This window comes from Moschus berezovskii, chromosome 3, assembly GCF_049115385.1.
Source record: "Moschus berezovskii isolate FMDL1 chromosome 3, NW_MosBer_1.0, whole genome shotgun sequence".
NCBI lineage: Eukaryota > Metazoa > Chordata > Mammalia > Artiodactyla > Moschidae > Moschus > Moschus berezovskii.
Window position 1 is genome coordinate 21,452,369 of NC_142462.1, and position 15,796 is coordinate 21,468,164.

The window sequence follows — 15,796 nt, forward strand, 5'->3', positions numbered from 1 at the left end:
TAAGGAGTCATATTTATGCGTAATCAACATTTCCCATGTAATCTTTGCTTTAAAGTCACTGGAATGAATGGTTTCACTCTTTCTGCTAAAATCGCTAAGTAACCTTGGTTACTCAGTGCCAATGATGAAGGCATCAAATTTATATCCTTCAAAGGACTCATGTTAACACGAGTCTAGTAGCAAGTAGGCAGAGAAACAAATGCTTTTTATAAGTGCTATGCTGTTGGATCAGAGCCAAGGAACCACGTTGACCTGCCGGAATCCCAGGCGTGGGAGAGTGGGGTTGGTGCTGTGGTCCAGGGAGGCGGAATGGGGTGATGGAGGAAGAGGAAGAAGCTTCCAGGCAGGGGACGAAACACACAAAGCGCAGTGTATTACTGTACTTGGGTCAACTTATGACTCAGGGTATGTGACAGGAAGAATGACAGAAGATGTGGAGCACAGAGAGGCTCTAGAGAGCCTTTGTGTCTTGTTGAAGAGTGTGGACTTAGCCCGAGCAGTAAGGACGGACATGGTCCATGGCAGAGAAGGGAATTGGTTGCACTTTTATTTAAGAAAATTGACTCTGGCAGCCAGTGGAGTGGCCTGAGATTCCTAAATAGTACGGGCAAAGAAAATTACCACCAGAAAACTGTGGCGGGAGTGATGGGGGGGAAGGGATGGCCGGGAGGGGCACTGCAGAAGGAGATGAAGGGGGCGGTGAGAAACTGGGAGGGAGGGTGCGGGAAGGAGGTGTCTAGGAGGTAAACGATGGCAGCGCCACTCTTGGAGGGAGGGAGGGAAGGGACAGGGGCAGGTCGGAGCTAATGAAGAGTAAGCTGGGTTCAGCTTGATTGTGGCTGCGTTTGAGGCACCTGTGGGACACCCAGATGGCAAGGCAGTAGGAGGTAAGGTCTGATGCTCGGGAGAGGGGCTCAAGCTGGAGGCAGAGCTGTTGAAAGAGGGGTGCCAGACGAGACGGCATGGAGCAGAGCTTGAGTGTAACCTGGGGGACACCTCCGTACCCACTTTGTCAAGAGTATTTTTTCTGTGTTTATTATCTAAAATGCTTTCTCATCCCCCATGCAACTTTACTGTAACATGAAGTCAGCCTTTTTGAGCTGTGCATCCGTGCACCTGTAATAGCTGTCCCTCCTTGAGAGTTTGAGGACACGGAAGAAATAATTGCGGGCAGATGCTGAGAAACGCTAGCATTTCAGGCATAGTTGGAGACAGTCTTTTTGAAGTAGCTTGGGTGAGAATGATTAAAAACTTGAACTCCCATCAATAGTACTTGCCTCTTGAAAGGGGAGTTTGACAAGGAGTTCAGCCTGGCTCTCTGTGACAACCTAGAGGGGTGGGGTTGGGTGTGAGATGGGAGGGAAGTTCAAGAGGGAGGGGACGGATATATACCTATTAATGATTCATGTTGATGTGTGGCAGACACCAACACAACATTGTGAAGCAATTATCCTTCAATTAAAAATAATTTTTCTTTTTTTTTTTTTTAAAAAAGGAGGAGTCTGTTAGTCTGGACTGAATCTGCCCCTGAGAGTATGTGAGGATAGGAGAGAGTAGGGGTGGGGAGAAAAAGGAGGCCTTTCGAGAACAGCGTTCATGACAGAGCAGGCTGGTTCTGGCTCCCAACAAGCCAGCTCCAGCTATAAGGGCTCTGCCCCTTGTTAGCAAGGTGACTCGGGGCATGTTGCTCAAGCTTTCTGCAAGACTCGGGTCTTTATCTGAAAGGGAAACACTCCTCCCTGCCTCCTGGGCTGTTAGGTGCATTCCTGTGGGTCCTGAGCAAGAGAGGGCTGCAGTCTATAGCTGTCCCCTTCTCTCTGCCCGCCTCTTCACTGGTCCTACGCTGCCCCAGGTCTTAGCCAGCACTTGTGAGGTGAGTCCAAGCTCTGTCAAATACCCCCCACACGCTTGCCCCTTGGCTACCTCATGCAGACAGGCCAGTGCTGTCCACTTCCAAACTTGAGGCCATTTGGGGACAATTCTGAGATCTGTGCATCCAGAGTGCGGTGCAGGGGCAGGGTGCTGTGTACTCAGGGTGGTCGCTCCTCGCCTGGAGGAAAGGGTGTACCTGGAGAAGGACTAGAAGCCCAGGAGTCCAGAGTCGGGGCCATACTCTACCTAGGTCCCCCAGGCACCCTGCAGTACCGGGTCAGGGTGGTCCTGATATGAAAGAGCCTGTCACATACTGGAGTCTCACTTAATGCTGACCTTTGCTTTCTAAATGCTAGACAAAGGGAGGAGTGAAGGAAAAGAGAATTTGCATCAAATCATACCTCATTTTGTCTGCTCTGGACTCACATATCACCTCTGTCAAGCTATAGGTGAACATCCTCTGCCTGCCTTTCTCTCCCGTTAGACCGTGAGCTCCTTGAGTCCAGAGATGCGGTCTCTTATTCTCAACTCTTACCCCCGTGCCTGTCTCAGACCCTGACCCAGGGGATGTGCCCAATAATAGCTGGTGAAATGAATGAGCAAGTGGATGAAGGAAGCCAGTTCCCCTCTCCCTGCAGAGCTGGGAGGGAGCGTGTAAACCTACGGGGAACATTCCCCTGGGCATTTAGCATACACCCTCCTCTGCTACATGCAGGGAGAACTCGCTGCATGTGTAGCTGCTTTATCCTCCATAGGTATCGGGGAGCGTCTGACCTATGGTGTGCAACAGCAAAGAGAAAAAGGCAGATGGGCCATAAAAACCATGCACAGTTCTGTGTGTCACATGCCAGCTCTCGCCTTCATCACGTGAACTCTCACCTCTGGGTTTCCTGACACTGCACATGTAAGGTCAACATCCCCAGACCGGGACCCATCAAAAAGGGACCAAGAGAAGTTCCCTGTTTTCTCCTCAACTCCAGGAAAGGTAGATACTGGAAAGGAAGAATTAGACTTTGCTCTAGAAATTCTAGAACCTTCCCATCTTGTGGGTCTTTTAGGGGTCAGCTTTGTGTTTGAGATGGAGCAAACCAAAGAGAAGAAAAGTGGAAAGTTTGCACATCATCACGACTGTTTGTTGAATAAGTGAATCAGTACATGAAAGTAATCCCAATCTTGTGATTGTCGTTCTTCTTAGAGCACTTAAAGAAACAGGTTCAGAAAAAAAAAAAGAGCTCCTATTCTGAAAAAATAAAAAGTCCCTTGTTCATTTGTTCACTTTTTATTTTTTCAGAATAGGGGCTCTTTTTTTTTTTTTTTTTTCTGAACCAGTTTCTTTTAAATGGCTCACCTCTTTGTTAACGTTTCTACCAGGGGTCAGGGTGGGTAGTTACATGTCTACAGTGAGGCTGGATAAGGGCCGCCGGGGTAAAGTCTCCCTCACGTTCAGATTCATTCGCCCCCTGCATTGAAGCCAGCATTAATTCTGTCAAAGGAAGTCCTACTTCTAATGTGAAAACACAAATGTAATCATTCTGTGAGCACAAGCCCCTCAATTACCCTCTAGGATGGATACTCACTGTAAGTCCTTGGTCTCCTTTTGGTCCTTGTAACCCCTGCTTAGTGGAAGAAAAGTAACAGTCAATGAAGGTTGCAACCAGTTAAAGTGTACAATGACAGTAAGATGTTAAAAATCACTTCTTGCCTGTTCTCCTTGGGGTCCGGGATCTCCAATTTCCCCTTTATCACCTTTCTTTCCTACATCACCCTGATCTCCATGCTCTCCCTTTACAATACAAGAAAAGATAAGTTTAGATTGTGAATATTAAAGCCAAATAAGGAAAACTCTGAAGTTTCATTTCTTTGAAACTGAGGTACCTCTTGAAGCCCCTTGGTTCTTGTTGGTATGAATATATTATATGAAAAAATAGGGGGCATTTTATTTACATCCTCCTAGGTACCATAGGCTCCTCCATCTGCCTGGAGAATCCCAGGGACAGGGATGCCTGGTGGGCTTCCGTCTATGGGGTCACACAGAGTCGGACACGACTGAAGTGACTTAGCAGCAGCAGCAGCAGCAGGTACCATAGGGGCTTCCCCCATGGCTCAGGTGGTAAAGAATCCTCCTGCAGTGCAGGAGCTGCAGGAGACACGGGTTCAATCCCTGGGTGGGGAAGATCCCCTGGAGAAGGACATGGCAACCCACTCCAGTATTGTTGCCTAGAAAATGGCATGGACAGAGGAGCCTAGTGGGCTGCAGTCCCAAGGGTCGCAAGGAGTTGGTCATGACTGAAGCGACTGAGCAGGCACATGCACAGGCACCATTATCTAATTCATGATGAACTAGAGACCCAAGGTTAGGAGACCAGGAGATGCCATCTGATCAGTTCACTGACTTTAGGAACTTCAGCTATTACAGAGGTTAACACCTGAACTATCTGGTATTTTCCATGTGGGTAGGTTGTAAGGATTTATTCCTCATTAGCTGGCTTTTGAGTTTGAAGAAAATGAGATTTCACAAAGTAAACATGTTTGTAGTTAGGAAAAGAAATGCATAAGGATTCACTCTGAAGTGGTATTTTTTCTCCAAGCGTTGTAAGGAGAGGAGTGACAAGTTCATGAGAGCCCTTCCAGGGTTCAAGTTAAGCCATTGAGATCCAAAAGTTGAGCATTTCCCTTCAGTCCTGAAATACTTACCTTCTGGCCAGGGAGGCCATGGCCTGTGATGCCCTTTGGCCCTGGGAAGCCCTGAGGTCCTTGCTCCCCCTGCACAAAATATGTGAGATGGATGGTCCTGTTAGTTTCCCAAAATAACTCAGAAAATACTTTTTAGTCAGATATACATTTTCACTTTCAAAACTGCATTATGGAGATCACCCTGGTAGTCCAGGGGTAAGACTTCACCTTCCAGTACAGCAGGGGATGTGGGTTTGATCCCTGGTCAGGGAGGTAAGATCCCACGTGTCTCAAGGTCAAAAAACCAAACATCAAACTGAAGCAATATTGTAACAAATTCAGTAAAGACTTTAAAAATAGTCTACATCAAAAATAAGTTTTTAAATATGCATTATAGCATTATCTAAATTTGGGGGGAAATACACATGTAAGTTGGAGGAGGAAATGGCATCCCACTTCAGTACTCTTGCCTGGAGAATCTCAGGGACGGAGGAGCCTGGTAGGCTGCAGTCCATGGGGTTGAGAAGAGTCGGACATGACTGAGCGACTTTACTTTCCCTTTTCACTGTCATTCATTGGAGCAGGAAATGGCAACCCACTCCAGTGTTCTTGCCTGGAGAACACCAGGGACGGGGGAGCCTGGTGGGCTGCCGTCTATGGGGTCGCACAGAGTCAGACACGACTGAAGCAACTCAGCAGCAGCAGCAGCAGCAGCACACACATGTAAGTTAGATGAACTCAATGCTCGATGGGCTCAATGTAGTAAAAATTTAACTACTTTTCTGGGATAGAAGTAAAGGGGTTGACTTATGACATTTGTCTGTTTCTGTGGTGTAAACAGTCCCTCTCACCTTTGCCAATTTCAAGCTATGAACTTGACACTACAAGTAACAAACAACTGTTATTTCAGTGGCGATATTATTGGTGATTTTTATAATCATCTTTATAATTTATATATTTTTGATATGTTGAAACTGTGTGTTATCTTAATAATGGAATACAGCATCTCTCCCCAATTAATGCCAAGGAGTGTTTATATAATTCACCATACACTGTTTGTTCTGTCCCTGATCATTTGTAGTAACATAAATCTATTCGTCTAAATTCAATACCTCCTAAATTAGGAATTGAATTTAGAGAAAAGCATCTTTTCCTTTCAATATTTGTTGCTAGCTTCCCCCATCATATCTTCCCATTATCTGCTATTCCTGCACGCCCATCTTCAAAACCACACAGGTTTACAAGGTTTTCATGATGCTGCACATGAACCAGGAGTTATCACTAACAAGTCTACAAAGTCATGGCACTGATGCTGCTTAGACCCTGCAGCAACCCCTGCCTCACTCTAGATCATTGTAAGCAGTAAGTCTGTGGCAAAGGTTTGAAAGACCGCAGGCTCCCAGAATTTGGTTTGCTTACAGTTAGCATCTATCTCAAAGATCCTGACCATGATCACTAAATCACTGGTATGCTCCATAAAAATCTCAGACCAACTAAATGAGAATCAAGAGTGGGGGTAGGGATAACATATGCATTTTTGCCATAGGAAGGCGTGAGAACCATGGCTCCAGAAAGCAGGATGGGCTTCAGGAGGTCACTCCTGGAAGGGACCACAAAGGGTTGCTTGGAGAACATTTTCCCTAACTTTGAATGATCAGCATTTCAGAGCCCCTTGTCCTAGCTCCCTGACTTTCAAGCTTTTTAAACACTGAACCCCCCTTTTCTTTCTTTTTTGGATGTGGTTACTAATTAGGTTTATTTTTCAATTGAAGGATAATTGCATTACAATGTTGTGTTGATTTCTGCCGTACAACAACTCAAACAGCCAAAATCATATGTATATCCAATCCCTCTTGAGCCTCCCTCCCACCCTCTCCACCCCACTCCCCTAGGTCATCACAGAGCACCAGGCTGGGCTCCCTGTGCTGTCCAGCAGCTTCCCGCTAGCTATTTATTTTTCACACGACAGTGTATACGTGTCAGTGCCGCTCCCCGTTTGTCCTGCCCTCGTCTTTCCCTGCTATGGCCACAGGTTTGTTCTCGATGTCTGCGTCTCCATTCCTTCCCTACAAACAGGATCATCAGTCCTGGCTTTCTCTATTCCACATATAGGCATCAATATATAACATTTGTTTTTTTCTCTTTCTGACTTTTCACTTTGTATAACAAGCTCTAGGTTCATCCACCTCACTACACCTGACTCAGATTCACAGAACCCTTTCTTTTTACAAGTGTCATAATAAAATAGTTCAGATACAACATTGTCTATGGAAAAACACAAACACTGATATACCACCATATTAAAAAATGAAAAAGTGCAGATACCATCGAAACCCCCAAGGTACCCAGTCCCATTCCCTGAAGGAGAGAGGAAATTTGTCTCTGAATTGATATGCATCACTCATATCTCTGCTTTTATACTTTAACTACACATGTGTATGCTCTAAAACTGTGCATAAGATTGTTCTTAATATTTAAACTTTAAATAATTATACATTTATGCATATAATTTATATTTTATTTTAAATAAATTTTGGAGTATAGTTGCTTGACAATGTTGTGTTAGCTATACACATTCTAATTTGTATTTTAAATAGCAACACTATTTGAAATTTATCTTGGTACATATATGCAGTTCTAGTGAGTTTCCTCTTCTCTACAGTATTCCATTAAATAACTTGACCGCGTTATCCTATTGATGGGCATGTAGGTTGTTTCCAGTATTTCCCTATTACAATAATGCTTCAACAAGTATTCTTTTACATATCTTTGCACACTTCCCTAGGACAGAATTCCTTCATTGAGACCAATCTTACACAGAAGAGTAAAAATAAAATGAACATAAGTGGAGATTCTCTTGTTGGTAAGTGAAGTGTTCAATTCTTCCTGCTCCCAGCCATAGCCCCTTGCAGCAGGCTGGCTTGGCAGAACTCTGAGGCCCTTTCATCTCTTTCCTGTAGAATTTCTAAATGGAAGGGAGGTAGAGGGCCATAGATTTTCAACCCTAGAGGACTGATAGCAAGTTCCTTACTGTGGTCAAATTGCAGAGAATTCATTCCCTAAAAGTTTCTTTTACCCTGTTAACCCTTGAGCCAAGCACAAGGCTCTAGCATGGAGGGCTTGCAGGGAGTATTTATGCACACATGTCTCAGGTCCATCCAAGGAGACTCACCCCATAAGGAGTGCCTCTTCTCTTTGTTGCCTAGAGAGCAAACAGGTGGGGATCATTCTTTGTTCAATTTACAGAAAAGTCACCAGGAAACCTGGTGGTGATAGGAGCCCCAGAACCTTGGATATGGATTGGAGCCTATTGAGTAAGCCCCAAACAGGAAACCAACACTCTGATTCCAAGCTGGTGATCCAAGCAGGACAAGGGAAAGGAGGAAAATCTCTCCTTTCTATAAAGACTGCACTGCCAACACAGGTATGACGAAGAGGAATCAGTTCAGTTCAGTTCAGTCGCTCAGTCGTGTCTGACCCTTTGCGACCCCATAGACTGCAGCACGCCATGCTTCCCTGTCCATCTCCAATTCCCGGAGTTCACTCAAACTCATGTCCATTGAGTTGGTGACGCCATCCAACCATCTTATTCTCTGTCATCCCCTTCTCCTCCCGCCTTCAATTTTTTCCAGCATCAGGGTCTTTTCTAATAAGTCAGTTTGCGTCAGGTGGCCAAAGTATTGGAGTTTCAGCATCAGTCCTTCTAATGAACATTCAAGACTGATTTCCTTTAGGATGGACTGGATGGATCTCCTTGCAGTCCAAGGGACTCCCAAGAGTCTTCTCCAACACCACAGTTCAAAAGCATCAATTCTTTGGCACTCACCTTTCTTTATCGTCCAACTCTCACATCCATACATGACTACTGGAAAAACCATAGCTTTGACCAGACGCACCTTTGTTGGCAAAGTAATGTCTCTGCTTTTTCATATGCTATCTAGGTTGGTTATAACTTTTCTTCCAAGGAGCAAGTGTCTTTTAATTTCATGGCTGCAGTCACCATCTGCAGTGATTTTGGGGCCCAAAAAATAAAGTCTGTCACCGTTTCCATTGTTTCCCCATCTATTTGCCATGAAGTGATGGGACCGGATGCCATGATCTTAGTTTTATGAAAGTTGAGTTTTAAGTCAACTTTTTCATTTTTCTCTTTCACTTTTGTCAAGAGGCTCTTTAGTTATTCTTTACTTTCTGCCATAAGGGTGGTGTCATCTGCATATCTGAAGTTATTGATATTTCTCCCGGCAGTCTTGATTCCAGCTTGTGCTTCATTCAATCCAGCATTTCACATGACATACTCTGCATATAAGTTAAATAAGCAGAGTGACAATATACAGCCTTGACATACTCCTTTCCTGATGTGAAAAACAACACGCAGTTGTGGGAATAGGCAGGAATATATGGATCACACAGCTCAATGTCATTACACAAACTGGAAAACATGCTCTACCAAGAGTGGGCTACAGCATCTTCTTTACTGTGAAGGATGGAAGGTCTGTCTGCATACAGGCTAGTCTGTTATGCAGACTAAGTGACCAGCCCTTAGAGTGAGGTAAAGGACAGTGGGAAGATTCCTGCCTGGGATGCTGCCACCCTCTGTTCTCATCAAAAAGAAAATTACAAGCAAAAAGGACAAGAAAGGTATCCTCTGAAGAAAGATGTATCAGTAAATGACACCTTGGCATAAATTAGCTTTCTCAGATTTTGGGGGAGCAGGGGAATGAGGACATTTTTATTCAACCAGATCCTTGGTTGCAAGGTAGTTTGGGGTTGTCAAGGACATGCGTGACAGCACAGGTACCTGATTTGGGGAGTCGCGTTCCTAACCAGGTGTAGGGGAGATGAAAGGTTCATGGGAGAAATCTGTAACTGGCTTTGTTCCAACCCCAAGGGACAGCGTGTGTGCTCAGTCACTTAGTCGCATCTCAGTCTTTGCAACCCCATGCCCTGTAGCTTGCCAGGCTTCTCTGTCCATAGGATTCCCCAGACAAGGCAAAAGACAGAATAGTGTGGGGAAATAGGGGGCTAGGACTATGGTGTGAGGGTGAATTATTACTGGGGATTATATATTTAGAAAATGAGGTTTCAGAAAGAACTTCATACCTTTCTGACAATTATTCAGAATAATTATTTTACAACCTTTTAGATTCCTACAGCAGCTAATCTAGAACATGTCCAATAACTGTTTATGACTGACCAGCTGCTTTTAAGAAATGATACCATTTCATTGCAAAATTAAAAGCTACTTGGCTTCTTTGCCATGACCTGGGGGAAAAGCATCAGACTAGCCGATTATCATGTTAGAATCGGCTCCATATTCAGGAATTTATTTTGCATTACATCATAACATAGACATTTTATATATCATTGTTAACACTGTACTTATTCCAGCCAGCTGGGTTTCTTATAATAAAGGCAGGATTTGTTTGTTTGTTTTCCTTTTTAATCACTAGTTTCCCTTCAAAATACTTGAAAGCTCCTTATAACTTTTAGAGTAGACTATCTGACTGAAAGCCTTTAGCGAAGAAGTCCATGCCTTAGCTTGGCGGACATGAATGCTACCCAAGCAGACTTTTTTCCCCTTACAAGTCTCAGGAAAATGACAGGCAATGATTTTCAGGATGGGTCAGAAGCCATCTTGCAAGAAAGAACCTGTCTCTCTGAAGGTCTAATTAAGTCCACATTTCAAACCCAGCTTCTTAACCACTATATCTCAGCCTTAGATCCCTTGTGCTAAAGATGTGATCTTTTTAACTTTTCAGATGACTGCTTATTCTCTGGGAGAGAGCGTTCTAAGAGTTGTATGCTCTAAGAGTTCTAAGGATAATGTACAGCTATCTGAATATTTTTCGTAAATCAGTGGCAAAGAATCTGGCTGCCACTGCAGGAGATACAGGTTCAATCCCTGGGTCAGGAAGATCCCCTGGAAAAGGAAATGGCAACCCACTCCCATGTTCTTGCCTAGAGAATTCTATGGACAGAGGAGTCTGGTGGGCTACAGTCCATTAGGTCACAAACAGACACAACTTAGCAACTAAACATCAACCACATGTGAATATCTTAATAGATTGAGGGAGAGGGTCTATTACTGGTATGTCAGTAAACAACAGGTTTTCTTTCCAAATGTTTTCTCAGGCTATAAGGGAAAAAATCCAATTCATAGATGAGCAAAAAATGTAAAATGGATGTTTGGCTTTCTCCTAGGATGTAGAAAACTAGAAAAGACAGCTTTTATTCTTAAAACCTCACTAAAGATGCTAAGCTCATCTTTGAAGTCACAACTTTCCTTGAATTTATCATAGACTGTGGTTGCAGGACAACCAGCTGACACAAAACCTGAGGAAGCACAGGCTCCTCCAAGGAGAGGCAGGGCATGGGCATTTACCTGCTGGAGATGACAGATATCATACCAGCTAGTGAGAAGAACTCAGCTACAGTTCTTAACAAACTGTTCAAGGCTGAGTGTGGGCTAGTGTGAGAAGGCAGAACCCTGGGGAGCTTCAGGCACAAAGGAGATTCACAGCCACCCACCCACAGACTCTTCTGGGACCTCACCAGTGCTCAAGAGAGAGGCAGGGGACAGGCCGAGTCCCAGAGTTTCCCTGAGAAGGCAGACCTAGGGAAGGGAGGCAGCAGGGGAAGGCATGAAGCCCCCATGGGACAAAAACCTTAACCTGCAGGGGGACGTGCAGCAAACACTGTCACCTTTAGAGCACGAACGATGGAACCGTGGCAGCTAAGGGAAAGCCACAGACTGAAGTCTGCAGGGATGAATCCTGTGCAGACCTTGAGAGAGATCCCGCTGCTTGGGGATAAGGGTAAGGGAGCCATCCTCAGCCCAGACCATTGGAGGCCTCCTAGGTATGGACTGGACCACACAGAGCCATACACTTTAAAGGGTGAATTAAAAAGACTTAATGGAACACTTGGCAGAATAACTTAGGTCTATAGAGTAAATAATACTATTGTTGTTGGGCTTCCCTGGTAGTTCAGTGGTAAAGAATCCAGCTGCCAATGCAGGAGATGTGGGTTTGATCCCTGGGTCAGGAAGATCCCCTGGAGAAGGAAATGGTAACCCACTCCAGTATTCTTGCCTGGGAAATCCCATGGACAGAGGGGCCTGGCAGGCTACAGTCCATGGGATCGCAAAGAGTCAGACACGACTTGGCAACTAAAACAACAACACAGAGTAAATAATACTGTATCAGTGATAATTTTTTAATGTTTACAATTTTCCTGTATTATATAAGAGAAAGTGCTTTTTTTGTGTATGAAAGATACTGATGTATTGTGGGTAAAGGCATAGCATATCTGCAACTTACGCTCAAATGTTTCAGAAAATGAGTAATGTATGGGTCACACACACACAGCGTTGATAAACAAAATGTTTAGGGTGTCTGGGTAAAGGGCTATGGGAATTAATATCCCATACCCCATAATATCCTGTACTATCTTGTCAACTTTTACATAAGTCTGAAATTACTTCAAAACAAAAGTTAAAAAATTAATATACAGAACAAACGAATGAAGACACTGAATGTTTGCAGAAAGATGTCTGCCCTTGCCATAGGCACAGAAGCATATGAGGATACAGGGACTTTACCTCCCCAAAGTTTGCAGGCCCACAAGCTGAAAGAACATGTGAGAGACTTAAAGCAAAGCCAGCATTGTGGACGCGTCCCTCCAGAGACAACTTATGCTCTTTGCATTCAGGAGGCCTACGTGGTTACCAGAAACTTGTATCCTCAGGATTTACATCCATACCAGCTCAGTTCAGCCTTTTAAACCAACCATACCACTGTCCCACTTAGACAGTTTATAAGCCTGATGCTCACTGTCTTCACCGTGCTGTGAACCAACCCCCATCCCCACGCCCAACTCCTGCATAGGAATGATGTAAATGCCGCTAGAGAAGGTGGAACTCAGACCTGCACTGCAAGAAAGGGAGCCGGCAGTTACCATGTCCCGTTCCTGATGGAGTTAATACCCCAATAAAGGATAAAGTCCTTTATTAAAGTCTTGTAAGCAATAATGAAGGTAATGACTTAGAACAGAGAGATGGAGAAGGTGTTTTCATTGTTCTAGAATTTTAGCACTTGCCCATTGCCTCAGACTAAAACCTAGCTACAATATACCCGAATGGGATTTCAGCCCAGCACAGGCTTGAAACACTTCACCACTTTATTTTTGCCCTTCATATCCTTTTCATTTTACTGTTGCGCTGCTTTCTTCCTTCTCCCTTTCTATTTCTTGCTCAAGGGGAAAGGGCTGGAATCACCTATTACAAGTTATCCAATCCCTAATACATCCAGCTCAGTCAGAGGCTTGGGTTTCTTCTCCTCCACCAAGATCTGCGGTCCTGTCTGAGAAATCGCAGAGGCCTGGTTACATACTGAGAAGAAAAGAAACCTCTGGCTAGCCTTCAGTCGAGGCCAACTGGAACATTCTAGGTGGAGAAGAGTCCTTGCTGTAGATGCTGCAGGAAGGGAGGGCATTTTACTTTTGTACTGAATGTTCTTTGCCAGGACATAGTCATGCAACCCTCTTACAAGCCTAAAGCCATCCCCATCATTCTGAAATGGCCCCCAAAGATCCTAGAGAAAGTCAACTTGTCATTCTTCCCTCTGCCTCCCCTCCTGTTTGCCTTTCCTTCTTTCCGGTGGTGATTAGAGTCTTGCTAATTAGGAACCAGGGGAATTGTAAATTTTGAAAGCGGGGAGCAAAAGCTTGTTATTCAGCGGGCCTTCTGCCAGCTTGAAGAAAGAAGCCAGTATTGTATTAAGATGTTGACTTAGTGGGTAACTTGTGTGGTTAGCAAAGTGTAGTAACCTGCCCAAATAGCCATCTAGTATTTGGCCCGGAATCCAGGAACCATTCTATTGAAAGGGACTGTTTTCTTATCCTTCGTGTTCACTGCTGGTTCACTTTACTTTTTTTTTTAACTTTTTATTTTGTACTGGGGTATAGCCAAGTAACACTGTTGTGATAGTTTCTGGTGAACAGCGAAAGGACTCAGCCATCCATATACATGGATCCATTCTCCCTCAAACTTCCTTTCCGTCCAGGCTGCCACAGGACATTGAGCAGAGATTCCTGTGCTATACAGTAGATCCTTGTTGGTTATCCATTTTAAACATAACTGCTGGTTCAGTTTAGATAATGTTACTTACGGAGCATATAATCACCCATGTATATGGAAGGCGCTTATCCAGAGGCCCCTAGAACAACCCAGGGTCTAGCATTTTGGCATTTCTCTCCTTCTCCCTGAAGTTCTGATCCTAGCAATCACCTGTTGTAACTAACAGCTGCCATGACTATGTGCCAGTGTACAAAGAGTGAGCTAGGTAATGACAGACTTAGGCAGGGTCTTAGTTTCTGTAATAACCTGGGAGCAAGTATATAAATGATGCTTTTCCAGTTCTTCCACGTCACCTCAGATTGAACCTGGTTTTACAGCAATGCTTTGAACGGTAATTCTCTCTCCCAAATGCACAGCTGACCATTCCTTCAAACAAAAAGTTCTGATTTTCAATCCCTCAGTTCTATCCTGGCATAAAATAGGAACCAGGCAATTTCTCCATCTCTAACCTGAAAATCAAGAGCATCCTGTTTCTTAAAACTCTTTCCTTTGTCTAGTTGGATTCCTCTAATTTCACTTTGATATGTCATTTTGCCATGTTAATCTTCTGTAGTGGGACAAAGACGGCCTAATGCTCAGTCTGTAAAGCAGCCCATTTGGGTATTGCATTATCAAGTGAGTTACTTGTCATCAGGGACCCTCTGGCTGGAGTGTGGCCCTGGCTTACCTGGTACCTGGCCAGGAAACAGTCATAATGAATTTAATGAAACATCATGGCTTCCTTGTATTTGATTTTCATTCAGATATTGACCTAGACCCACTGTGTCTGGTGAGAGGCAGTGAAATAGTTTACTTTTTACAGATCCAGGGGATGATTTTGATTTTGTTCCTAAAAACAGTTTAAAACTCTCACCATTTGTTCCTCTCCTTTCTCTACGGCCTTCAGTGCAGCCTTTTTTTTTTTTTAATAACCCAAGAACTGTCAGCCATGTATAGCAAGACTGCTCAAAACAGCTCCTGTAGAAATTTCCATGATCTGGACCAAGATGCTGCTCACATCAATCTTGATGACTATAGTCATTTCCTATTGCCACTGTAATGAATGGCCACAAATTTAGTGGCTTCAAACAATGTAAACGTGTTCTCTGACAGTTCTGAAAGTTAGAAGTCCAACATCAGTTTGACTGGACAAGACGTTAGTAGGGCTGGCTTCCCTTGGATGTTCTGGGGGGAGCAGCTATCTTCCTGACTTTCTCAGCTCCCGGGCATCACCTGTGTCCTTTGGCCAGCGGCCTCTTCCTCCATCTTCCTCCACTTCATCATCTGAGATTCCATCATCACATTACCTCTTCCATGGTCTATTCTCCCTCTGCTTCCCTCTTATAAACACACTCATGATTACACGTTGGGCCTACAGATTATCCAGGATAACCTTCCCAACTCAAAATGTCTAACTTAATCACACCTGCCCTTCTACCATATAAGGTAATATTCACAAATTATAACAATTAGAACGTGAACATTTTTAGGGGCCATTACTAAACCTACCACAGTGACTTTTTCTATATTCATGCAAAAAGAAAGATTATTATTATATTTTTTTTGTAATTCACCTTAAGGTTCAGTTCAGTTCAGTTCAGTCATTTAGTCATGTCCGACTCTTTGCGACCCCATGAACCACAGCACGCCAGGCCTCCCTGTCCATCACCAACTCCCGGAGTTCACTCAAACGCATGTCCATAGAGTCGGTGATGCCATCCAGCCATCTCATTCACTGTTGTCTCCGTCTCCTCCTACCCCCAATCCCTCCCAGCATCAGATTCTTTTCCAGTGAGTCAACTCATCGCATGAGGTGGCCAAAGTATTGGAGTTTCAGCTTTAGCATCAGTCCTTCCAATGAACACCCAGGATTGATCGCCTTTAGAATGGACTGGTTGGATCTCCTTGCAGTCCAAGGGACTCTCAAGAGTCTTCTCCAGCACCACAGTTCAAAAGCATCAATTCTTCGGCGATCAGCTTTCTTCACAGTCCAACTCTCACATCCATACATGACCACGGGAAAACCATAGCCTTGACTAGACGGACCTTGGTTGGCAAAGTAATGTCTCTGCTTTTTAATATGCTATCTAGGCTGGTCATAACTTTCCTTCCAAGGAGTAAGCGTCTTTTAATTTC

The 15,796-nt window shown here is 44.2% G+C and overlaps 1 protein-coding gene across 1 annotated transcript in view; it reads right to left on the minus strand.

Annotated features, from left to right (window-relative positions):
• COL28A1 (collagen type XXVIII alpha 1 chain) overlaps positions 1-15,796 on the minus strand; it is a 193,920-nt gene that overhangs the window by 25,598 nt on the left and 152,526 nt on the right. The window contains exons 28-30 of the mRNA XM_088833381.1: positions 4,567-4,635; positions 3,575-3,655; positions 3,450-3,485 (exon numbers count right to left, since the gene is read on the minus strand). Of these exons, the coding sequence (XP_088689507.1) occupies positions 3,450-3,485; positions 3,575-3,655; positions 4,567-4,635 (186 nt within the window). The remainder of the gene's footprint in view (positions 1-3,449; positions 3,486-3,574; positions 3,656-4,566; positions 4,636-15,796) is intronic.